The following is a 27,667-nucleotide window of genomic DNA, read 5'->3' on the forward strand; positions in this document are numbered from 1 at the left end:
TGATTTGACTATCTTGCTCTGTTTACCTTTTACTATTATTATTCAACAAATGTGATTTTAACTGCACTTCTGTCTCAGCCTGATTCATGGTTTCTGACAGGGACTCAATCCTTAGAAGGACAAAGAGGGCAATCTGTGACAAAGACCTGAAGCGCCAAACTGTATAGAGGGGCTGGGGAAGACCCGGCTGTCATGGTGCATGTTGGCACCAATGACAAAGTCAGAGGCAGATGGAGTGTTTTAAAGAACGATTTTAGGCACTTAGGAGCTAAATTGAGGAAAAAGACCTCCAAGGTAATATTGTTAGAAATACTATTGGTACCTGGAGCCAGAAAGGCAGAGGGAGATTAGGGAAGTAAACAAGTGGCTGAGGAGCTGGTGTAGAAAGGATGGGTTTGGGTTCCTGGAGAACTGGGCCGACTTCTCAGTCGATCACCTGTTCTATAGAAGGGATGGACTGCACCTAAATGAGGAGAGTGCAGATATGCTGGGAGTGAATATGGCCGAAAAGTTAGAGGGGCTTTTAAACTAGGCGATGGGGGGAGGGTTCAGAGGTAGAGATAGTTAGCGCGGAACATATTCCAGAGGGTAGTATTGGGAGCATTAGTGGTAGGTTGACTAACACAAACCCAATCTCGGAACACCCAATAAGAGGACCAGTCTAAAATACGTGTCATGTTCACCAATGCCAGGAGCCTGGCGGACAAGATGGGAGATACTGTTGTACGAGGAGGATTTTGATTTTGTTGGAATTTCAGAGACTTAGTTAAACTGCTCTCGTGATTAGCTGGCAACCATTCAAGGCTATTCCTCCTTATCGCAGGGATAGAGAGGGTAAAAAAGGGGGAGGGTTATGCCTGTATATCAAGAATAATGTACAATTGAATGTGAGAGATGACTTTGCCAAGGGATCTAGGGAGGAGGTGGAATCCTTATAGGTAGAGCTCCAAGGGGATGAAACTAATGGGAAAATAATACTGGAAGTATTCTATAGGTCCCCTAACCTGAAGGAGAAGGGGGAGACATACCTCCTATCACAATTTGGATTAGCAGAAAGGATGGGAAGTGTTATCATAATAGGAGATTTTAATTATCCAGACATAGACTGAGTGAAAGGAATTGCGCAATCGTCTAATGCCGCGTACGCATAACCGGACTTTTTGACGGACTAGGTCCAATGGTCTTCCCGACAGACTTTCAGCAGATGAAATAAGTGACAAAAATTGTAATATAACACAAAACAGCAGCTAACATACAAACAAACTAAGTCAAAATAACGAATGATAACAAACAATGTAGCTCTATAATGTCAAAAAATTTAAAAAACCTAGACATAAATCACCAAATGATCTGGTAGTGAAATCAAACTTAAAAGGTCAGCACACATATCACATGTTGTGCAGTCTAGTGAGGAATACAGAAAATGTGCTTCAGTGAACTAACAATATGAGCATAAAAAAGTCCAGCTTTTTTCATGGATCACCATCCGAATAGTCGCTGCCCACTTCAGGATTGGTACACCTCAGATCTCCCGGGTTTTCAACTCTCTCTCGAAGGTTCCGGTCAGCTAGGAGCTCAGAGCGGGTTCACCATAAACAAAAAGTAAGGACACAATGCCTCTCATAGTGAAATTCCACCATTAAAGGTTTTATTTGAAAAAAATTCCAAATGACATATAAAATATCCAAAAAGGTAATGCCCCAGTAGAAGGCTTATTAGTGGAAACGCATCGGGCTAGCGTTTCCTGCTCCCTATATTGCTCTTTTTATCGTTCATTTTTATTGGATCACGTGATTCTTTTTGGATATTTTTTATGTCATTTTTTTATGTCATTTGGAAATTATTTTCAAATAAAACCTTTAATGGTGGAATTTCACTATGAGAGGCATTGTGTCCTTACTTTTTGTTTATGGTGAACCCGCTCTGAGCTCCTAGCTGACCGGAACCTTCGAGAGAGAGTTGAAAACCCTGGAGATCTGAGGTGTACCGATCCTGAAGTGGGCAGCGACTATTCGGATGGTGATCCATGACCTGATGTATACGAATGGTGTGTGACGCACATAAGCCTGCATGACACATTTACTATACAGTAGTTTGTGTCCACCATTTTCGGTAAGGGTATCAACCGTTTTCTATAATATTTTCTGGCTGTGAACGGAAGGCTATACATAGTTCATACCAACGTAATATCTGGACTCACGTTTCCCATTATTTTGTCATAGCTGGACTTTTTTATGCTCATATTTTTAGTTCACTGAAGCACATTTTCTGTATTCCTCACTAGACTGCACAACATGTGATATATGTGTTGACCTTTTAAGTTTGATTTCACTACCAGATCATTTGGTGATTTATGTCTAGGTTTTTTAAATTTTTTGACATTATAGCGCTACATTGTTTGTTATCATTCGTTATTTTGACTTAGTTTGTTTGTATGTTAGCTGCTGTTTTGTGTTATATCACAATTTTTGTCACTTATATAGGGAGCGCGGTGTTTTCCCCTTCTTTTTGATTTGTACAGAATTAGAGATAGACTTGGAAAACTTACCATTAATAAGTCACCGGGGCTTGCACCCGAGGGTCCTTACGGAACTCAAGTAATTGCCAGACCATTGTTCCTAATTTTTACTGAGAGTCTACTAACTGGAATGGTACCAGCTGATTGGAGAAAAGTCAATGTAGCACGAATATTTAAAAAAGGGCCAAAATACATCCCTGGGAATTACAGACCAGTTAGCCTAACATCACTGTTATGCAAGCTCCTGGGGGGGTTGATAAGGGAACTATATACAAGATTTTTGTAATGTAAACAGTATCATTAGCAATAATCAGTAGACATGTGCAGAGTGAAATATTTTGTTTCGAAATTTAGTTTTTGTCCGAAAAATACATTTATTTCGTTACTCCCAAAATTCGTCTTTATTTATTTCGTTTTTCGTTAAAAAATTGCATTTGCCCAAAAATCCACATGAATTACGGTTGAATCTGTCTTTGAAGGCTTATGGTGTATGTCGAATGTATAAAGAAGATTCGACGGAGCTGCTAAACTCTGTATAGCCTATAGGCGGAGCATTTGACCCCGGAAATGTACGATTACAGCATCGTACAGTTTCGATGCTCCGTCAAATATTATTATAAAAGTGTGTGTTTTTCGTTGCTTTGTCGAATCTCCATTGTTCATGTTGAATGAATGGTCTATGCCCTTGTACACACGGTCGGACATTCCGATAGACAATGTCCGATAGGACCGTGTTGTCGGATAATCTGACAGTGTGTGGGCTCCATCGGACTGTTTCCGTCGGAGTATCCGACTGACCAAGTTTTCCAGCTGGGCTATAAAATTTTCCAACAACATGATCCGATCGGACTTTGTCCGATCATGTGTAGAGAATTCCGATCGGACAAAGTGCCACGCATGCTCAGATCAAATTCCTAGACCAAAGCTATTGGCTATTAGCCTGAACGTAGTCCCATCGTAATGAAATAACGTCATCACGTTCTGAACGATCTGATTTTCCAACAACTTTGTCCGACCGTGTGTATGCAACAGTTTCGGACAAAATCCGTCGGACAAAATCCAACGGATTTGGTTGTCAGAATGTCCGACCGTGTGTACAAGGACTAAGTCTCACAGTGTCAGGTGTCAGATAGTGAGTGACTGATAATAACAAATATGGTGGCAACCCATTGTGAGAGCGACATGGAGGCATTGGAGGACATTCCTGGGCAATCTACAAGTGTTTCTGTATATATACAGAAACTGGTGGACTGGTGATAGCGATCACTGATCAGACAGGTAACAAGATTCTATAATAAATCCCCCCCGCAGCACAGGCAGCCTCTGAGGCTATCACAACAACACTAGCAGCAACACTAGCAACACTAGTATCACTATAAGGTTCTCACACCAACACAATAGCAGCAGATTATTAGGAAAAATCTAAGTTGAACTGTAGCTTGCTTCACTATTGGTCTGCTGCTGTACTTATGCTTAATAATAATTCGAGTTCTCTGACAAGTGACAATTCAAACAAGCTAAGATTGACTGTCTTCTGAAATGATTCAGTGTGTGTCTCTCTCTGCTAGCAATCGTAAGTGAAAGTAAGTTGGCTGTACGTGTGTACTTAGTTCTAGCTATTTTACTGCTCCTCCTGTTTGGTTACAATCAGCCAATAGCATTCATCATCATCATTATTTTTATTTTACTTCCCCCACCCAATTCCAGAATCTTTTCTCTCTGTCGAATCTTTTCTCTCTATGGGGAATATTTTCTCTCTGTCTAATCTTTTCTCTATATAATCTTGGCCTAATAGAGGTAAGGTTAGACACATTCGACCACAGGTTCAATAGACACAGATTGTTATTGTCAGAGTCACATCGAATCTCCTATTCTACATGGAACTGTTGTAACAACGAAAACAAAAATAAAGCATTTATTTATGTCGGATCTTTTGTTTTTCGGATTCTGCGCTTTCGTTATCGTTTGTCAAAACGAAAACGAAAATACCTGAAATTCGGACGAAAATGCATTCGGATGAAAATGAATGCACATGTCTAATAATCAGCATGGATTCATGAAGCATTGTTCTTGCCAAACCATACTATTAACCTTCTATGAGGAGGTGAGCTGCCATCTAGATAAAGGAAGGCCCGTAGACATGGTGTATCTGGATTTTGCAAAAGCATTTGACACAGTTCCCCATAAACATTTACTGTATAAAGTAAGGTCTGTTGACATGGGCCATAATGTGAGTACATGGATTGAAAACTAGCTACAAGGGCAAGTTCAGAGGGTAATGATAAATGGGGAGTACTCAGAATGGTAAGGGCTGAAAAAAGGGGTTCCCCAGGGTTCTGTGCTGGGACCAATCCAATTTAATTTGTTCATAAACAACGTGGAGGATGGGGTAAACAGTAGACTTGTGCACAACGGAAAATTTAGTTTAGATTCGGTTCGTTGTCATTCGTAAAATACATAATTTCGTTCTGTTTTATTTGTTATTTTACGTTAATACGTTTTCGGATAATTCGTTATTATTCGTAGAGTGTCAAATTCATTAGTTCGTATTCGTTGAAATTTGATATTTATGTATGTATAGACATTCGTGATAATGATTCGTAGTTTGGAAAGTCGTTTGTTTATTGAATCTTTTAACACACACAATGACAACGTCTCTTCTCCTCGGCTCAAATACAATACAACACCCTTCTAACTCAGTTCTCAGGAATGCACTTTGCCAGTAATCCAACCTCCGGCACAAAATTAATTAGCTGATTGGACTATAAGATTTACTTTGAGCTGACCTTTTGTTTCATTTGATCTTTAAAGAATTACCAAATCATGTTGAATTCATTCTAATTAATTCGTTATATTTCTTTCGTATTCGTTGTTATTCGTTATTTTTTTATTCGGACATTCGGATGCATCCGAATGTCCGAAAGATGCAAAATTCGTCAGAATTTCAATTCGTTACGAAACTAATTGCACAAGCCTAGTAAACAGTTCAATCTCTGTATTTGCGGACAATTCTAAGCTAAGCAGAGCAATAATTTCTCGACATGGATGTGGAAACCTTGCAAGAAGATCTGAACAAATTAATGGGGTGGACAACTACATGGCAAATGAGGTTTAAAGTGGAAAAATTTTAAATAATACATTTGGGTGGCAAAAATATGAATACAATCTACTCTCTGGGGGGAGAACCTCTGGGGAAATAAAGGAGGGAAAAGGACCTGGGGGGGTCCTAGTAGATGATGGGCTCAGCAATGGCATGCAATGCCAAGCTGCTGCTAACAAAGCAGACAGAATATCGGCATGCATTAAAAAAGGGGATTAACTCAAGAGATAAAGCAATAATTCTCCCACTCTACAAGGCGCTGGTCTGGCCTCACCTGGAGTATGCTGTCCAGTTCTGGGCACCAGTCCTCAGGAAGGATGTGCTGGAAATGGAGCAAGTACAGAGAAGGGCAACAAAGCTAATAAAGGGACTGAAGGATATTAGTTATAAAGAAAAGTTGTGGGCACTGAATGTATTCTCTCTGGAGAAGAGATGCTTGAAAGGGGATATGATTTAAATTTACAAATACCATACCGGTGACCCCACAATAGGGATAAAACTTTTCTGTGGAAGGGAGTTCAATAAGACACGTGGCCACTCATTAAAATTTGAAGAAAAGATGTTTAACCTTAAACCGTGTAAAGGGTTCTTTATTGTAAGAGCGGTAAGGATGTGGAATTCCCTTCCACAGGCGGTAGTTTCAGTAGGGGGCATCAATAGTTTCAAAAAACTATTAGATAAACACCTGAACAACCACAACATACAGGTAAATACAATGTAATACTGAAATATAATAACACACATAGGTTGGACTTGATGGAATTGTGTCTTGTTTCAACCTCACCTACTATGTAACTACGTGTTAACCTCTGATTCAATATTATCAGAGTTTTGTTGAAGTTTCACAATACTAGTTGTTATCATTTTTGACATTTCTTAATTGCACCTTCTCCTTCTCAACAGTTACTTGCATCACATTCAGGCTATACACCCATCTTCCAGTTTATAAGAAACCACTCATTACAAAAATTGGCAAAACTATAGCACTTCAGCAAATTAATTTACAGTGATTTACCGTGACAAGAGAAATTATGTGAACCCCTTAAACCTAATGTTTTTGTAAAATCTTCTGTGCTGCAGCTGCCCCTCAGACCCCCCTTTTCCTTACCTGAGCCTATCCATCTAGCGATGTGCATGAGCGCAGCAGCTCCAACCAGTCGCTCTCCTCATTGGACAGCCATTGGCTCCTGCTTCTGTCAATCAAAAGCTGTGACACTGTAGCAGGGGGTGAGGCCAAGTCCTGCTGTCTGAGGCAAGGACACAGCAGTGGGACTCGGGAGTGCAGGTGCATGGTGCTACCATGGAAAGCAGCTTTACATGGGGACACACGATGAGGAGGAGCATCTTGAAGCAACGATGGGGCACCCCAGAAGCAGAGGATGCTCTGTGCTAAATAATTGCACAGAGCAGATAAGTATAGACATGTTTGTTATCTTTATTTTTTTTAAAGCGAGGATTTACAGACACTTTAACTGCTTTTCTGCAGTAATTTGCCATACAATGTAATCTGATCTGATTCACAAACAATTCTAATTTCTTTTGTCTTTATTAAACACACTCATTAAACATGCACCGTGCTAAATGAAAAAGTATGATGGAGTGGGATATTACATGTACATGTAGAAAATAATGTTTATATATTAGACATTTATACAGTATTTATATCTGCCATAGTGTTTAACCTTTTAGCGACCGCCCACCATAGATACACTGCGCTGGTCGCTTTGTGCCAGATCACATACCTGATACGTAACCTGACACTTTTGTGTCTGGGACACGCAGCTGGCGACCCGCTCCCACTGTGATTGAACACAGCTTAAGCCAATTACCAGGTCTAGTGGATGCAATGCCTGCTGGGTCCCACCAAACATTCAGAAGAAAGGCAGAAAGGTGGTCTGCATATGTAAACAAGGCAGATCTCCATTCTGTGAGTGGGGAATGTGTTGATCCTGTGAATCTGCTAAGCAGGAACACGGATATTTAAATTCCCCCAATCAAAACACCCCTCCCCCCAGTTAGTAATCACTCCTAGGAAACACATTTAACCCTTTGATTGCCCCTGATGTTAACCCCTTCCCTGCTTGTGTCATTAGCACAGTAACAGTACACTGATCACTGTATTAGTGTCCCTGGTCCCTTAAAAGTGTCCAAAGTGTCAGTTAGTGTCCAATTTGTCCGCCGCAATATTGCAGTCCTGCTATATGTTGCTGATTGCCGCCAATACTAGTAAAAGAAAAAAATATATATCCCATAGTTTGTAGACGCTATAACTTTTGCGCCAATCAATCAATATATACGTGTTGGCATTTTTCTTTACCAAAAATATGTAGCAGAATACATATTGGCCTAAATTAATGAAGGAATTCTATTTTTACATTTTTCATTGGGAATGTTTTATAGCAGAAAGTCGCCGGTCTATATAGCGCAATATATAAAAAACGCAGAGCTGATCAAGTACGACTAATATAAGGCTCTATTTGTGGGAAAAAAAGAACAGGATACAGTGTTGCACAAAATTGTCAGTTAACCACTTCAGCCCCGGAAGATTTAACCCCTTTAATGACCAGAGCATTGTTTGCGATTCGTCACTGCGTTGCTTTAACTGACAATTGAGTGGTCATGCGGCAATGTTTCCCCACAAATAGAGCTTTCTTTTGATGGTATTTGATCACCTCTGTAGCTTTTATGTTTTGCGCTATAAACAAAAAAAGATTGACAATTTTAAAAAAAGCAATATTTTTTTACTTTTCACTATAATAAATATCACTTACCACTATTAACTGGTAAAATGTATGGTTTTCCCTTTCATGAACAAGAAAATAATGACATTACCAGCTGTTGGGCTGGTATAATAATGCTGTGAGGCTGGTATGAAATTTTTTTCCAGGGCTGGTTTTTGAAAGCATGGGCATCCGCAAGGTTACTCAGGTGGCTGCGTACCATGCCCATATAGCCTAGAGAATGTACATCTTTCTACATTGCAATACATCTGTTGTTGCCATATTTTTATCTTTATGAAAACAGCCTATACAGTGACAGTATGAGATCAAAATATGGCCACAACAGATGTATTGCAATGTAAAAAGATGTACATTCTCTAGGCTATATGGGCATGGTACGCAGCCACCAGAGTAACTTCCAATACAAAGTGAAGATGAATTATCTGTTATATAACACATATGTATTACCAGTGGAAAGATTTTCATGAGATTGCCAAAAAGGGACGGAGCATGAGCAGCCTTAAAATGATGCCCCCCCTTGGAAAAAGTTCTGCGGACGCCCATGGCCCAAGGTTGTAAAGTTGCACATTAAAACCTTTGGCATTGTGTAACAATAGGGCAGTCTTGATCCACTGACTTGCTACACAATTTATGGGCAATTTTTAGGTACTTCTGAAAAACCCAGAAGGCACACTGGTTGAAAAAGGCGTTACTAAGTTCAACAGTAATGTAATGTTAGAGAGCTTGGTGCAGTCACTGCAGCAAAGTAGTGAAGAAAATAGCAATGTAAAGTGATTACCTGTAGGTCCTGCGGGGCCTGGACTCCCTGGTAGACCAATTCCAAATTCACCTCTTTCACCTTTCTGTCCTCTCAAACCTATTATACGGAAGAAACAAATAATTTATGAACAGTGAACATACACAGAATGTTTCTATACCTGGCTCCTTAGAACTGGACATCAGTAAAAAGAGTAAAAAGAGTAAAAAGAGCTTATGAAAAGTAAATAAAATGTACTCTGGACCAGCGCTAGAAGTAATATCCTTTGACTAATTAACATACGTACAAAACAATAACATTTAAGACACCAAGCACAGTTTTACACACGGATATAACAGAAACTTAGAACAAAATTGGTCATCATGAGGTGCAGATTTATATTGAACATTACAACTCTTGCAGGAGCTACATAATAAGAACAATTTCTGCACACACAGATTTAATAAAGTGTTAGTTGGTTATTAGAGCTGTAGATCTTCAAGGTCCTGTATAAAACAAAAATTGTGCATCATCTATGAATTACATAGCCTGCAATAAACAGAACAATAACGTTATGTAGAAGGTTAAAAACCCCACTGTAATACCCATTTTGATGTGGAACGTCTGTAACTGAAAATTAACCGTGGACACTGCAACCAATAATATGAAATGCATTAGTCAGCCTTGTAACCATTACCCTGTATAAACAATACTTAACCAAGATAAAATAATATAAGTAACAACTAATAACATAATAAACTAACCATGTCCTAAGAAAGCAAAGTCATCTGTTGCCATGAATATCACTAACTGCAAGGTAATTCTGATCAGGAGCTCCTTAATCTTACTAAGTAGCTTCTGAGGTTTTAGTAGTGACCACATCCTACAATGCAATGTGTGTCTTGACAATCTATTAAATACAGACAGCATTTTAGAACTACCGTATATACTCGAGTATAGGCCGACCCGAATATAAGCCGAGGCCCCCAATTTACCCCCAAAAAAACTGGCAAACTTATTGACTCGTGTATAAGCCGAGGGTGAGACATGCCTGTCCATCCCTGTGTGTGTGTCCGTCCATCCCTGTGTGTCCGTCCATCCCTGTGTGTCCGTCCATCCCTGTGTGTCCGTCCATCCATCCCTGTGTGTGTGTGTCCATCCATCCATCCATCCCTGTGTGTGTGTGTGTCCATCCATCCATCCATCCCTGTGTGTGTGTGTCTCCATCCATCCATCCATCCATCCCTGTGTGTGTGTGTCTCCATCCATCCATCCATCCATCCCTGTGTGTGTGTGTCTCCATCCATCCATCCATCCGTGTGTGTGTGTCTCCATCCGTGTGTGTGTGTGTGTGTGTGTGTGTGTGTGTGTGTGTGTGTGTGTGTGTGTCCAGCCTACCTGTGTCCCGAGCCTTTGTCCCGAGCCTCCGTCCCGTGTCGTGCCTTGCCTTCGTCCCGTCCCGTCCCGTCCCGTCCCGTGCCGTGCCGTGCCGTGCCTTGCCTTGCCTCCGTCCCGTGCCCTCTTCGTCGGCGGCCATTGTAAAATTCAAAAGCCGCGCCTCCTCCTTCGCCTGTGATAGGCGGAACACTGAATTTCCCAGCAGCCTGTGTTCCGCCTATCACGGACGTCGTATCATCCTCGTCCGTAGTACGAGGATGATACGACGTCCGTGATAGGCGGAACACAGGCTGCTGGGAAATTCAGTGTTCCGCCTATCACAGGCGAAGGCGGAGCCGGAGGCGCGGCTTTTGAATCATAGAATGGCCGCTGTCTGTCTGCTCGACACGCTGATCGAGCGGGCAGACAGCGATGACTCGAGTATAAGCCGAGGGGGGCACTTTCAGCCTCAAAAAAGAGGCTGAAAATCTCGGCTTATACTCGAGTATATACGGTAAGTGAGAACATGCTTAGCAGTCAGAAATTTGGTACAGTAGTGACATGATGAAGTTACTAGTAATTGTCCCTAGGACTATTATTCTAATATAGTTAATATAAAGATAATATGAAGTTCAATATGTGTTTTCTCAGTACAGGTACACTTTAAGATCAATTTCAAGCTCTAAGCAAATTTGGAAAACAGGACATGGTTAACTGAATGCTTTACATGGACTGAAAAGGTTGAGACATTTGACATTTGCAAACAAAACTATAGTCCCCCAATGGATTCTCTAATCTCTCAGTGACTCCAGTGGTGGGAATTCATGGTTTGTGGTTGTTGTTTAACAAGTCAGACATAAGAAGTCAGCAAGAGGCCAAGTCAGCTTGCCAGCAGTCAGGTAAAACTGAAATGTCAATGTTGGTTAAATTTGGTCCATAAGGTTTTACCAAGACACACATTTCCTTATGCCCTATACACACAGTCGGACTTTCCGACAGAAAATTTGCAATGGGATCTTGTTGTCGGAAAATCCGATCGTGTGTGGGCTCCATCTGACTTTTTCCGTCGGGAATTTCCAACACACAAAGTTTAAGAGCAGGATCTAAAATTTTCCGACAACAAAATCCAACCGTTTAAATTCCGAACGTGTGTAGACAATTCAGATGAACAAAGTGCTACACATGCTCAGAATAAATTATGAGACAAAAGCTATTGGCTACTGGCTCGTTTATAGTCCTGTCGTACGTGTTATATGTCACCTCGTTCTGAACGATCGGATTTTCCAACAACTTTGTGCAACCGTGTGCATGCAAGACAAGTTTGGCCCAAAATCTGTCGGAAAAAATCAGACGGATTTTGTTGTCGGAATGTCCGACCGCGTGTACAGGGCATTACGAAAAATTGTAAAACAATTATTTCTATCCACATTTATATGTTTAAATATTTAGTTTGTAGCAGAGTGCTGTTTGTTACTGTTAAGCCTCATACACACGATAGAACTTTGTACAAACTTTCCCTTGGATTTTTGTACAAAGGGCGTCGGCCCTGAACTTGTATTGCATACACACAGCAGGACTTTTTCAGCCAACTTTAACCAAATCATGTGGTTTTTCTGCTCTTTACCGCCACCTTTGGTCAACTTCTGTATTGTTGTCTGATCTTTTTGCATTGGTTCTGAGCATGCGTGTTTGTACTTTGTACAAAAGTCCTATGGTTTTCTGTACACACGATCAGACTTTGCTCCATCAGACTTTTGTTGCCAGAAAGTTTGACCATTCGCACAGCCAACAAAAGTCCGATGAAAACCAAAAAAGTTTGTCCGATGGAGCGTACACACGGTTGGATGTTGCTCTAAAACAGCTAATTTGCATGTTTGTTGTCAAAAAGTCTGATCGTGTGTATGGGCCTTAAGATTATCAGTCATTTCAGATAAAAAAAATAATTAGATTATCATGCCAACAGCATGAAGTGTGGTGCAGGTGAGGAAAGTTTGATTAGACTGTTCAACAGAGGGTCTATTTGGGGTTACCTAGAATTTATAACAAATAAAAGTTAGAATTTTAATTTCAAGCAAGTTAATCGGAAATGTACATATAAAAAAGAAGGCATTTCCCCATTATTTTTTTAAAGAAGTGTATATGAGATTTAAAGTAAAAAACTTTCCTAAAATAAATTAAAGGAGCTGCCATTGCTGAAGTCCTTTTTAATTTCAAGCAAGTTAAACCAGAAATGTACAAATAAAAAAAGAAGGCATTTCCCCATTATTTTTTTAAAGAAGTGTATATGAGATTTAAAGTAAAAAAAGTTCCTAAAATAAATTAAAGGAGCTGCCATTGCTGAAGTCCTTTTTAATTTCAAGCAAGTTAAACCGGAAATGTACATATAAAAAAAAGAAGGCATTTCCCCATTATTTTTTTTAAAGAAGAGTATATGAGATTTAAAGTAAAAAAAGTTCCTAAAATAAATGAAAGGAACTGCCATTGCTGAAGTCCTTTTTAAATTTCAAGCAAGTTAAACCAGGCATGTACATAGAAAAAAAGAAGGCATTTCCCGATTATTTTTTTAAAGAAGTGTATATGAAATTTAAAGTAAAAAACGTTCCTAAAATAAATGAAAGGAGCTGCCATTGCTGAACTCTTTGTGAAAATGCTAGTTGTTTGGACGTTATACTGACCTTCTACCCTCAATACATTCTGAGTCTATGAGATGGGATAAGTGTGCAGAAGAGTAAAGTGTTTAATGAAACAAAAAAAGCCACTCCAGGTGAGCGAGTCTCTAGTTAATCCCCACACACACTAGTCAGGTGCTAGCCCAGCTCGCACGCTGCGTATCATAAGGAAATGATTCCAGATGGCTGCACTTCCAAAAATCCTTTAATTTGAAGAGGAAAGTGATTTCTTTCAATTTTATAGGACTGGTACATTAACAAGCAACTCAACAATGGACGGCTTTTCATGTCCAGCCATGTTGCAGAAAAAATAATTAATTCAGAAAGCAAGATTAGAACTGTACTGGCAATTAAAATGATTGTACTATAAGATTAGGATAAAAAAAAAATATGAGCTGCATTTGCCAACAAGGTATAATGAATATATGCTTTGATGCTGAACACCTCATCATTGTAATTTCACTTGGACTGGCCATACATGTACAATTTTTCTTTAGATTTACCAAAAACTGTATAATATGAGGCCAAAACTAAACAACTTTCAATTGTATCAAATTAGGCAGGCCCTTGCACTACAGTACATAGTTTAAGGTAACGCTAAAGGAAAATTGTACAAGAAAATTGAACATGTATGGCAAGCCTAAGTAAGCATATGACCTGGAACGTCACTGTGTACCGTACTTGCTTTTTCTGGATCGTTTACTCACTAAGAGAAGGATGAAGATGGCAGCTCTAGTAAGTGTATTTAAAAACAAGTCAGCAAAAGGAGCTCTTATATATGTGTTTGAATTATTGTGTATGAGAACAGAAAAGGATGGTCTCTTTTTTGCCACCATAATGTATTCTATTTGAATGCATTTGCAGCCAAGAATCTGCAGCCATAGCATTTTCATTTAGTTCACATGGCCTTTTATCTATATTTTTTTTCCCAGTTTAGAAAATCTTAAAACTTCAGATGTTGCAGCTGTGATTATGGTCATCACAAACCTTTTTCCCCCAACATAAAAAAGTAAAGTTTCAGGCCTTTGGAACTCTTGTTCAGTGAACAGATGAAAATTGAATGTGAAAGGCTGTGAGTGACCATGCGGTGCAGTCAATTCATGTAACTTAAACTAAAATGTGCTCTGGCAGATTTCTGTCAAGTGAAGCCTGCAGCATCACAGCCTGCATTCCCAGTGTTAGGCTTTACCAGGAAGAAAGGAAGCCTGTGTATTAAGGATCACAATACAGCACTGGAGAAGAAAATCTATATTCTATGCTCCGATGTATATAGTAAAACCCTCATGCCATGCGAGCATGCTCTACTTTAACATCTTCCTATAGAAGTTTGAGAATGCAAACATCAAAATACCACACAACAAACATTCCAGCTTGAAATCCCCATGCACTGAATTATAGCAGTCAGAATCAATGTGCTCTTGTTTTATTTAGCTAAAGTATACTTCTTTTGCCTCATTTCTTCATTTTACCATTACACATGTATTTTTTTAATTGCGAACCATACCATAAGGATAAAGAGAAATCGTCAATCCAGTTTGATCATACAGACAACACAGGAGCCCATTAATTAAAACATTAATTTCAAACTAGCCACACTCCTTGTGATAGCCCAATAGTGCTTAATTATGGCTGTGGCCCCCAACTGCACTTACATTACCTTCATAAGTCTGGCAGTTACTACTTGGTCATTAACCTGGCACAAACTCCTAGCTTGTGAGTGTGCATTACAGGTCTATATACCACAGCAATACATTTTTTCCACCACCTGGGTGTGGATTCTTGGCATACACTGTGTGACAGCTAATTGGAGGAAAGGCACACACCCCCTCAGAGGAAGGAAGAGATGTGCAGAGAATAGACCATCTCCCTGCTAATCTATTTCTCTGCACCATCCCTGAAACTAATTTCAGGTTGGTGTTATCTCAGTTGTTGGAGAGCTAATCAGAAGTTATCATGTTGATAACAGAAGAACTGAGCAGCAGAAAGACACATGACTTAGGGCTTTGGAGAGAGATAAGTAACACTACAGATAGATGTGCCCAGGTCAAATTTCATGAATGGGGTTTACATCTACTTTAATTTTCCAAAATATTGTGCCAAAAATGTACAACTTTAAAAAATTCACCATGCCTCTTACTAAACACCTTTGCCTGTCTACTTTCCAAAACAGGGTTGGTATTGACCTGGCCTTTTTGGGCCTCAATAAATTAGGTAGGCCATAAGTACATCAGGATTGATCAATATTCAGATAAATATACAATAATTTGTGGACTCTAACTTTCCTATAGACTACATAATATACACTGATTTGGGTTATTTTTTACCAAAGAAATTTAGCAGAATACATTTTGACCTAAATATATGAAGGAAAATTATTTATTTGCACAACAGAAAAAAAACGAAAACATGTTTTTTTAGCAAAAAAATTCAAAAACCCAGTGATGATTAAATATCACCAAAAGAAAGCTCTATTTGTGTGAAAAAAATACTTTCTTATGGGTACAGTGTTGCATGACCGTGCAATCGACTTACAAATTGCGACATCGCTAAATGCTGAAAATTGGCCTGAGCGGGAATTGTATTGAAGTAGTTAAAGAAAATCTATACCAAGGAAGCATGAAGGCTGCCTTTATTTTTGTCAGAAAATACAGTTTCCCTATCACCCTCTAAGCCCCAGATTTGAAACAGTATGCAGGAATTCTGACTTCATTATGACTTTGCTCATTTCTATACTTGTTTCATACAAATGCCTCAAAGTATTGGTGCTATAGAGTTTTTAGAGGTAACCAGAATTTTCAGAAGCAACATCAAATCATTCTCTGCAGCTATTACCTTTTGTACCACCACCCCCTCCCTTTAGAATGTAAGCTCTACGAGCAGGACCCTCCTGTACCTTTTGTATTGTACTGTAATTGTGTTGTCCCCCCTATACATTGTAAATTGCTGCATAAACTGTTGGCGCTATATAAATCGTGAATAATAATAATAATAATAATAATAATAATAAAGTAAGTAATATCAGTCCCCATATTCCTCACAGTACAGGTCTCTTTTAATGTTTTGCATTATAATGCAAAACAGTATTCAAATAAAGATTTTTACTAAACATTGTTAGGTTTGGACAAAATGTACTTTCTTTTTATGTATATTAAATGTATACAGTACTCTGCCACAGACAGATCCTTGTAAGATTTGTTAAGATAAATACAATTACCCACTGTTGTCAGAACTTTTGAAAAATCTAGGTTTTATTATTCCGGTGAGTGTTTATTAATTCAAGCAATGTGATACAAATAACAAGGAAAAAGAGAGTTGCCAAGTGTAGAAAAGATGCATTTGTTTGTAGCTGAAAAACAATTTTCTTCCAGTCTATAGTATACATGTCCTGAATTTGCATATTAGAAAGTGCAGCGCCTTTGTGTTTGAAATTGTGACCTTGATACAATTGCACTCAGTACTTTGTTACACTGCTTGGCTACTATGTGGGAAATAACTTTTACAATCCATTAGGAAACAAAAAAAAAAAGAAATTATATATATATATATATATATATATATATATATATATATATATATATATATATATTGAACAAATGCAGAAAAAGATATTGTAATATTTAAGTAGTTATAAACCTGACATCTATATCTTGTTTGCCTAAAGAGTTTGCCTGAAAATCTTGTTACTTGGTGTCCTCACCTACAATGCAGGACAGCATTGTATATGACGACATCAGAATGCCTGCAATAGACCACAGGAGAAGCAGCTTCAGAGAATCGGCTGTACAGACAGGAGGAACCTAGGCAGCTAGTAATACAATAAAATAATAGCGCAGAGCATAGTCCTGCCTGTGGCCAGGGATGAGATTTGCCTAGAGGAAAGGAATTAAAGAATATATTACCCAACATTTCAACTTACTGACATGTTCCTGCTGTACCATGCACTTGTATGAAATATTATCCCGTTCCTTTGCATTTCTTCCTTTGTGTGAAATTCCTAGTTTTCTTGCCAGTCCCCATGCTTTCCTAATAAAAACTGACCACACTATGAGGGGAATTTGAAACTGGAGTGTGCAAAATATGGTGCATCTGTGATTACTGTAGTATCAAATTGGCTTCCAGGTTTTATTGTCAAAACTTAATTGAACAAGCTGAAGTTATATGCTAATTGGCTACAATACACAACTGCAGCAGTTTCTGAGTGCTCCAGTTTTAGTAAATCTCCCACTATGCATGAGAGTATAGCGTAGTCAGTTTTATAGCAGTGCTGGGAGCTGAGACTGCTCCCCTCCAATGATTAGACTTGTGCTGACACACCCCCTCCCTTCACAGCCATTTATTGGGAAGACCAGTATTCTGCTGTTTCTCCTCCCCTAACTCTCTTAGCGCCTTATGCAGTTCAGAACAGGGGGTATGTGATCCCTTTTAAAATAGGTAAAAAAGTATTTATAATGTTTATGTATGCACAAATGTTTTGCCTTTGTTTTCATTTGTATTTTAAACTGAATGAGTTATTTCACAAGTTAAGGGTTCACATAAACTTACGTTCAGTAATATTATTAATAATTTATACTTTTGGATCTTCTTACCCACATCAAGGTGTCCTTACACCTTCTACAGTATGTCTTTATTAAAAATATAAAATAAATTAAAAACCCAAAATGGAAAGTGGGACACCATCACAATGACTTGGTGTTGAAGACTTGTTAACTGCAGTTCCAGGATCTCCCTACAGAAATGAATATAAGGAATTAGGTACTTAACCACTTAAGCCCCGGACCATTTGGCTGGCCAAAGACCAGAGCACATTTTGCAATTCGGCACTGCGTCACTTTAACTGACAATTGTGTGGTCGTGCAACGTGGCTCCCAAACAAGATTTACATCCTTTTTTCCCACAAATAGAGCTTTTTTTTGGTAGTATTTGATCACCTCTGTGGTTTTTATTTTTTGCGCTATAAACAAAAATAGAGCGCAAATTAAAAAAAAAGCATTTTTTATTTTTTGCTAAAATTAATAGCCCCCAAAAATATATGAAAAGCAATTTTTTTCCTCAGCTTAGGCCGATACATATTCTTCTACATGTTTTCGGTAAAAAAAAATCGTAATAAGTGTTTATTGATTGGTTTGCAAAAAAGTTATAGCGTCTACAAAATAGAGGTTAGTTTAATGTCATTTTTATTATTTTTTTTACTAGTAATGACGGCAATCTGCAATTTTTATTGTGACTGCGACATTATGGCAGACACATCGGACAATTTTGACACATTTTTGGAACCATTGTCATTTTTAAAGCGATCAGTGCTATACAATTGCACTGATTACTGTAAAAAGTACACTGCCAGTAAAGGGGTTAACCACTAGCTAGCTATGAAGGGGTTAAGTGTGTCCTATGGGGTGATTCTAACTGTTAGGAGGCATGGCTACGTGTGACACATCACTGATCTCTGCTCCCAATCACAGGGAACTATGATCAGTGACAGTGTCACTAGGCAGAATGGGGAGATGCTTGTTTACATTAGCATCTCCCCTTTCTCCTGCTCTGTGAGACGATCACATGTATCCCTGCGGACATCGAGTCCGTGGGACCTACGATCCTACTCACAGAGCTCACGGCAGGGTCGCGTGCGTGCTGCCAGCGGCAAATTTCAAAGGGACGTTCCTGTTCACCCATTTGCCCAGCCATGCCATTCTGCTGACGTAAATGTACATTCAGCAGCCAGCAAGTGGTTAAACTCCCCAGAATCAACCAAAATGAAACATACATTTTTGTGTAGACTGACCTTTTACCATAAGTGAATATACAAGTAAATAGTTTCAAACAACATGTGTGATACACCATAAGCTTTGTCAACAGGAACAGTTTTAATGTTTTTAGAAATTAGTGCAATACTTTTGCAGAAGCAAAAAATAGGTGTCAGTATGTTAGTAAGCTTTTCAATGCTGATAAAAAAAGGCATAAACCACAGTTGATGTAATTTACATTTTTAATATCAAAAAACCTTTTTGTACTAAGAATATGAATTTACTTCACAATATATTAACAAACATGAACATGTGTAATCTGTGTCATTGAGCAGAATTGTTCACATGTTTGATAATCGTTCAGGGATAATATCCCAACATGCAAATTAAAAGAAAAACAACATGAGGTATATGGCTTATCAAAAGGGAAGCCCAGTCTTACAAAAAATATGATTGTCATAAAAACATTACAGAAATCAGCTATTGATGAAATTCTGTTTCAGAAACCTTCCTTTGAAATTCTGAAAAAATACAAATATTTTTGTAGATCTAAGGCAACCCAAGACACCTTCAAAGAAATATTCCCTACTGGTAAAATAAAAAGAGGTCTTTCTTATATTGTACTTTGAAAATTGTTAGTCTATGCCAGACTTGGCATGCTCATGCTTTATCTCATTCTAAACATAACTGATCAAGCACAAAGTTCAAAAGGTCCTTCCATAAGGCTTCTATTGTTTGGAAAGAAACAGCAGATTTCACAAACTCACAAAAATACTTCAAATATAATTTTGCATAGAATGTTGTATTACTGTTCAAGTAAAAACAAATAAAAACATCATATGCATTCCTTTATAGTGGTTATTTTGGAAAGCTTATATGTTTTCAAATCACAGCATTAACTGAATGTGAACAAGCACTGTTTATGGAGCTCAGTAAGGATTTGCCACATTATGGCCTATGGTTAACAATGGCAAATTTATATGTTCATAGGTAATACAATAATCTGAAATGCCGCGTACACTAGATCGGACTACCCGGCGGACTTAGTCCGGCGGACCAGAGCCTGCCGGACAATTCGACTGTGTGTGGGCTCCAGTGGACTTTTTATTCCCAAAAGTCCGGCGGATTGTCCGCTGGACCTAGTTCGCCAGAAAAGTCTGGTCGTGTGTGGGCAAGTGCGCTCATTCGGAAAGTCCGGCGGACCTCCGCTGGAAAGTCCAGCGTATTGTCCGCCGGATAGTCTGATTGTGTGTATGCGGCATAAGGGGTGTTTTTGATATAATAATTAACACACAGCAAACAAGACAAAGCTGCTGCTGGGCAGAGGTGCTTCATCTATCTCATTCAGCCTAATTTTGGACTAGCATATGTGTATACCTTCAGTGATCAGACTGATTTTCACATTGTAGATTATTCACTACTAGCAAAGGAAGTGAAAATTAACCTACAGTACAAAGGCAAGGTGAAAAGTACAGTGTCTCTGTATTGTGCCCTCTTTTACTAAAAAGCCCACAACAACCAATCAGAATTCTTCCTCTTGTAGATACACTTACACTGCAAGCTAAGATCTGAGAGTAAAGCACCTTGCACTTTTTAAAATATTTTTGAGTATTTTTTTTTGGTTTGTTATTATTTTAAGAAAAGACATGTTAAAATGGTGGCGGTCCACCCTAAACAGAAGGTGGTAAGACCAATTATTTGATGGTCAGACAAGGTTTCAGGAAGGTATCTGTTTATTGCCTTATGTATTCAGTCTTTGAGTTACAAATATGTAGTACATGATTTAAACCTCACACTAAGTCCTCTATGAAGATGTGTCACTGCTCTAATTACCCTTTGTTCTCTGGAGACTTTCAGCACTGCAAGGATACAATGCTAACTGTGGAATGGAGACTGCGGCTCCACCTACTGACTTTGAAGAGAAACACTGCATAATAATATGTAATATTTTATATTTACGTAAACTAAAAATCAGTTAGTCAGTAAGTTCTGTTTGTAATTCAAAAGAAAACCCACTATACATTCACTTTAAGTTAATTTGTCCTAGCTTAAAAAGTTCCTAATAAATGTGATTATTATGTATGTAAGTAATATATGTGTTTGAAATTGTTTAATCATGTGTAATACTTTATAATAATTAAAAATAAAATCACAATTGAAAGAAAAAGTTCCTAAATGAATAGCAGTGATGAAGTAATTGCACTTGGTGGTGTCTGCAAATATTAAAGCTTCTATTTCCACTGACGCAATGCCATTTTTAGTTGAATGGCAGAGGCAAGGTTAAGGCAGGCCACAGATTATGCAATTTTCTTTCCTTCCACCCAAATTGCTTGATTCCCCCATCAATACAGTTGGTGTTGATGGTGGAATACATGCTCAGCGCTATTGTGTTCTACTGGTGGCAAGTGTAGGGATCCTTAACTGCTGGTAGAACGAATCATTCTGGAAAAACAGGCTGGTTGTACACAAGTCAATTAATATATGGACTTGTGTACAACCAGAGTGCCCATACATGGATAAAAATTCAGCTGGTCCCTAATGAACCGGACACATTTTAATCCATGCATGGCAAACTTAAGCGCTGTAAGGGATGGTGTTCTACCTAGACCTAGAAATACTTTTAAGTACTTTGTACAACCTGTTCCTAGTGTTCAAGATGATACACAGGGACACATGGATCAATCTGAACACATCAAAAGGTTGCCTAACTTTCGCACTTTTCTTACCTTGGGGTCTTTTTAGCTGAATTTAGGCTCCAAGATTTAAAGTAAAAGTTTTCAGTGTACTCATCTGCTTTAGAATCACCTCTTACAGTCTCCTTAATCTATTGTTCTGAAAACCTGTCAGTTTGGCATTGTCCTGGGACCCTGAAAGAATATTTTTTCTAATAGAACCTAGTAAAGTGAATGCCATCTCCATTGATCTGGGAACAAGTGTGACTTTAGGATCTCATACAAGATCCAAGTCAAGATCCAGAAAGTGTACTACCCCCTACACACGGTTGGACATTCCGACCACAAAATCCGTCTGATTTTTTCCAACGGATTTTGGGCCAAACTTGTCTTGCATACACACGTTCGCAAAAAGTTGTCGTAAAATCCGATCGTTCAGAACGAGGTGACGTAGAACACGTACGTCGGAAGTATAAACGGGCAGGTAGCCAATAGCTTTAGTCTCTTCGTTTATTCTGAGCATGCGTGGAATTGTCTACACGCAATCGGAATTTAAATGATCGGATTTTGTTGTCGGAAAATTTTAGATCCCGCTCTCCAAACTTTGTGCGTCATAAAATCCAATGGAAAAAGTCAGATCGGATCGGATTTTCCGACAATATAATCCGATCGGACGTTTTCCGTCTGAATTTCCGACCGTGTGTATGGGGCATTACTCTGCTCTAGACCAGGGTGCTTGATATACTAATGAGGACTCTAAGTGTGGTCCCCACTTAAATTTTATTTATTATGGCAGTCTGAAAAAATGGAGACTTAGTGAATGGTATTACTGCTAATGGCCAGAGAGTAGACATTGAACACATTTTCCCATATCAGACAGTCATATATCATAATTTTCAATCATATATCACCTTTTTTCAAAATGCATTGCATATACAAATTGATGTTATTTCTATTTTATTCTATTTTACTAAATAAACCCTTGAAATGTAATACAGGAAAGTGTCATCTTCATTCTATACTACAATGCACCACAGTACCTACAAATGACATTATTAACATAACTGTAGGATGTACATTACAATCTTCGGATATATGCTGGGAAAATTGCTTATTTGGAACTAACATGTATCCATAAAATGCCGCAGCATAGCTTTAAAAGCACACTTTACACATAAGTTCAGAACACATTAATTGCATAAAATATCTATGGATACTTTATTAAAGGATTATATAGTGTAAGATACTACTTGGGAATGACTGCATTACATTGTGTATGATGCCAAATTTCTGTAAGTTTTACAATGTATATTACTTACTCAGTTTATTGTGTTGTTTAAATGGTCAAACAGCCCACAACATGTTACAAAAGGCTTACATGTAGGGCAGCAGAAAGTTGGAAGGCAGCCCACATCACTTTTTTTCCAAAAATTGTCACTACCTGAGGTAAATATTTAAAGCTTAATTGTGGGCATAGCCCCAGCCCCCCCCCCTCCCAAAAAAAGGTATGGTATGGTACCTACCTTTTCAGAAGTCTTTGGTTGGTCATGTGAAATGGGGTATTCTTTCCCATTCCTGTCCTCTGGAGAGTTTTGGATGTCCCCAACCACCTTTGTGTGCTCCTACATCTAATGTTGTATTTTGCCAAAATATAAAATATTTTTTGGAGGGGAGTCCCTCTCATAATGGCCACTGGGTGTAAATGGACTTTCATTCATGTAGATACCATATGTTAACCATATGTGTAATTGAACAAGCACATTTTTAACTTTTTGATACTTTTTATACTATTCTCTCATGACTGTAGTTTTTGTAATGTACAGGGGACATGCATGCTGAACAAACAGGTCTGGCTAAATCTAAAAGGTCTAATTTTTTAATCTGTAACTGCAGTATCTGAACAAGTAATTACCTTTCTGGAGATACACATTACCAAACTTAGAGGAAATATATATAGGGCACATGGCAGAGATATTTGGGTAAATTGGAATAGGACGTTAATTGTTATTCTTCTGAAAGTTTGGTCGTGAAGCAATGCTGGCTAACTCAAAAGAATACAAATTCAAGCTTTCAAAACATGTTAGCCTTCTTTGTCAGGCACAATTGTGCCCGGTGAAGAAACTAATGCTTTTCGAAAGCTTGCATTTTCAATCTTTTAATTTAGTCAGTAAAGGGGAACTTTCTGTTTTCATTGATAGCTAACACAGTTTAGTACTTGGCTCATTGTTTTTTTTAAAACACTGTGAAATATGGACTATGGATAAACTTTGTTCCGCTTGTATTAGATTGCTCTTTGCATGCAATGGATGTAAACTAACATTTGAGATAAATTATAAATAACGTTTATCACATTATCACAATACATTACATTTAAATAATTTGAAATATGTATAAAAAGCTTACAGAGAACACACACACACTTCATTCACTTTTAAAGAGAATATTTTACAATAGGTGTAGAGCCCTACATCCAGAATTGAAGTGGTAGTTTGGCAAGTCTGAAATTTACATAATGGCTCAGTTTGTATTGAAACATTAACAGCATGATCAGAGCTTCTATAGGCATTAGTAGCATCCATTTTAATAGAAGCAGCACTATGGGAGTTATTTACTAAAGGCAAATCCACTTTGCACTATTAGTGCAAACTACAAGTGCAAAGTGCACTTGAAATTCCACTGAAAGTACACTTGGAAGTACAGTCACTGCAGATCTCAGGGGACATGCAAGGAAGATAAAAAACAGTGTTTTAGCTTGCACATGATTGGATAACAAAATCAGCAGAGCTTCCCCTCATTTCAGATCTACCCCTCAGATTTACAGCGACTGTACTGCCAAGTGCACTTTCAGTGCAATTTCAAGTGCAGTTTGCACTTGCAGTTGGCACTTGAAGTGCAAAGTGGATCTGCCTTTCATAAATAACCCCAATGTGTTATTAGATAATAGTAATGGTGATAGTGGGGATATTGGGAGTTATTTAATAAAGGAAAATCCACTTTGCACTGCAAGTGCACTTGAAAGTAAAGTCACTGTAGATCTGAGGGGGGCATGCAAGGAAAATAAAAAAACAGCATTTTATTTATTAGTTTAGCAGCTTCCACTCATTTCAGATCTACCCTTTAGATTTAGAGCCATCGCACGTCCAAGTGCACTTGCAGTGCAAAGTGGATTTGCCTTCCTGGACCGTAAATAACCCCCATTGTTAATATCATATTTTACCTACTAGATATATAGAATTTAGTAACATGGCTATGATAAGTTCGAGTTGGTCATATGCTTGGACGGGTACACTTTATACGTTTAGGCTTTTTTTTAGTCCTAATCTGACTCTGTAACAGCACATAGGTGACCATGAATACAAGTTTTTACCAGCTTGTGAAATGGCAGCAATGAAGTGGATTTTAAATGTCTACCTCTGCACATCCTTTTTACAACAATGAAAAAGTACTGTATGGATGCTGCTTCCCTCAATATATTTGAAGTATTGAGTCTACCTTTTTCTTAAAAAGCCATTATCACCATCATTTTTGGCAATAGAAGACAAGAGCAGAAGTTTATACATGTGTCTCATTGCAAAACCAGACCACATTATGAGGGTGTTTTTTATATGGGTCTGTCATTTTCTTCTAAAGTCATCAATTAGACTCTAGCTGTCATTTCCGCCCAATGTGGACAAGAAAGAATAAGGCATTTAAAACAAAACTTTCATTTCAAGGTGTTTGTCTACATCTCATTAAATCTACATTATTTACCAAATTCTATATGGATACAATATTATTGTTAAAATGAACACCCACTGACAAATATTCTCCTTTAGCATTTAGTATTAGCACTGTGGTCTTGATTTATCAAATCTGAAGAAAATCAAAAGTGTCATTTTGATCATAGTACCTTATCAAGTTCCATCTCATTTTTCAAGTGAAAAAAATAAATAAATAAAAAGAAGGCACACAATACAGTATAGTGCGTTGGGTTATGTCGCAACTTTTTCCTTCTCCAGTTTGGATAAATCAGTGTCATATTGTAGGGATCTGGCTCATGGTTTAGTAAACTCATAAAATACATACAATTCACAGTTACATTATTTGCAAGTACACGAAACAGCAATAAAACTTTAAAGGGGTTGAGTTAGCAAAACTAGAGAAAAGAAAATAGATATGCAAGAGGAGCTATAGTGACCAATAACTCCTTTTCTTGTTTATATTTCCATAAAATGAAAGGTGAAACCTGATTCAGCTGAAACAATGTTTTGCCTTTTTCTGAGTTTTAATAAATCAGCCCCTATATTGCATACATTTTCTTTTTAACTAAATTCAATAAACATCCCTAATCTACTCCACACACACATTTTTTTTAGTTTTCATTTCAATGGATTTGTCTTATAGATTTCCTCCCAATGTAAGACTTCGTACATCTTCACAGTGAGCTTTCTTCTTGTCTTCATTCCAGTTTGACTTATTCTGAGCTCAGAGAAGGCCAAACTACTGGGAAAATAATAGATAGGAACCACCTATCAAGAGGCTTTCTAAAAGGCTAGCATTCTTATTTTTATCAATCCAATGAAATACAAACATAGTGTAATATAACATGTGAAATGTGCAATATAACTTTGTCACATAACTGGACTGGAAACTTATGTTAAAGCAGAACTCCAGTCAAAAACAACAAGATAACAACAAATAGCCCAGTAAAAAAAAAAAATATAATAAAAACTGGCTTTTGGTGGAATACTCACCTTTATTCCACAGATGTTTCACTTTTCCTACAGCTACAGTGCATCTGGAAAGTATTTACAGCCCTTCACCTTTTCCCCATTTTGTTATGTTAAAGCCTTATTCCAAAATTGATTAAATTCATTATTTTCCTCCAAATTCTACGAACAATACTCCATGTATTAATATATATATATATATATATATATATATATATATATATTTATACTCTGCATCCAGTGTAGCCTATATCTACAGTGCATTCTGTGGTGTACTGTTTCTAATACACTTCAGGTGGTGTATTTTTTATATATATATATATATATATATATATGTGTATATATATATGTGTGTGTATATATATATATATATATATATATATATATATATATATATATATATATATATATATATATACAGCCTCGTAGGCTATATCTACAGTGCATTCCATGGTGTACAGTTTCTACTACACTTCTGGTGATGTACAATATCTATATCTAATACAGTGTGTACAGTCTCTAAAACACTTCTGGTGGTATACACAGTACACAATACAGTGCATCTGTAGTACAGTTACTAATACAGAGCAGGTGGTGTACACAGTATCTAATACAGTGTGTGCAGTTTCTACTACACTTCTGGTGGTGTACACAGTACACAATACAGTGCATCTGTAGTACAGTTACTAATACAGTGCAAGCGGTGTACACAGTATCTAATACAGTGTGTACAGTTTCTACTACTACTACACTTCTGGTGGGGTACACAGTACACAATGCAGTGCATCTGTAGTACAGTTGCTGATACAGTGCAGACGGTGTACACAGTATCTAATACAGTGTGTACAGTCCAACTACACTTATGGTGTTGTACACAATACAAAATACAGTGCAGCTGTTGTACAGTTTATAATACAGTGCAGGCGGAGTACACAGTATTTAATACAGTGTGTGCAGTTTCTACTACACTTCTGGCGGTGTACACAGTACACAATACAGTGCAGCCATAGTACAGTTGATAATACAGCACAGGCAATGTGCACAGTATCTAATACAATGTGTACAGTTTCTACTACACTTCTGGTGGTGTACACAGTACACACTACAGTGCAGCCGTAGTACAGTTGCTAATACAGTGCAAACAGTATACACAGTATCTAATACAGTGTGTACAATTTCTACTACACTTCTGGTGATGTACACAGTACACAATAAAGTGCAGCTGTAGTACAGTTGCTAATACAGTGCAGGCGGTGTACACATTATCTAATACAGTGTGAACAGTCCAACTACACTTCCGGTGGTGTACACAATACAAAATACAGTGCAGCCATTGTACAGTTTCTAATTCAGTGCAGGCAGTGTACTCAGTATCTAAAACAGTGTGTACAGTTTCTACTATAC

At 38.0% G+C, this 27,667-nt stretch overlaps 1 protein-coding gene across 3 annotated transcripts in view; it reads right to left on the reverse strand.

The window, feature by feature from the left end:
- Nucleotides 1-27,667, reverse strand: part of COL19A1 (collagen type XIX alpha 1 chain) — a 1,105,372-nt gene that overhangs the window by 8,545 nt on the left and 1,069,160 nt on the right. For 2 of the 3 annotated variants that reach the window (XM_077487416.1, XM_077487415.1), the window contains exon 51: nucleotides 9,138-9,215. In XM_077487416.1, coding sequence (XP_077343542.1) covers nucleotides 9,138-9,215 — 78 coding nt within the window. Of the gene's footprint in view, nucleotides 1-9,137; nucleotides 9,216-19,110; nucleotides 26,037-27,667 lie in introns of those variants that run through there. The other variant, XM_077487417.1, reaches the window with a different exon arrangement.

The sequence above is a fragment of the Lithobates pipiens genome, unplaced genomic scaffold (assembly GCF_037356315.1).
Source record: "Lithobates pipiens isolate NorthernLeopardFrog02 unplaced genomic scaffold, aLitPip1_a1.2 Scaffold_18, whole genome shotgun sequence".
NCBI lineage: Eukaryota > Metazoa > Chordata > Amphibia > Anura > Ranidae > Lithobates > Lithobates pipiens.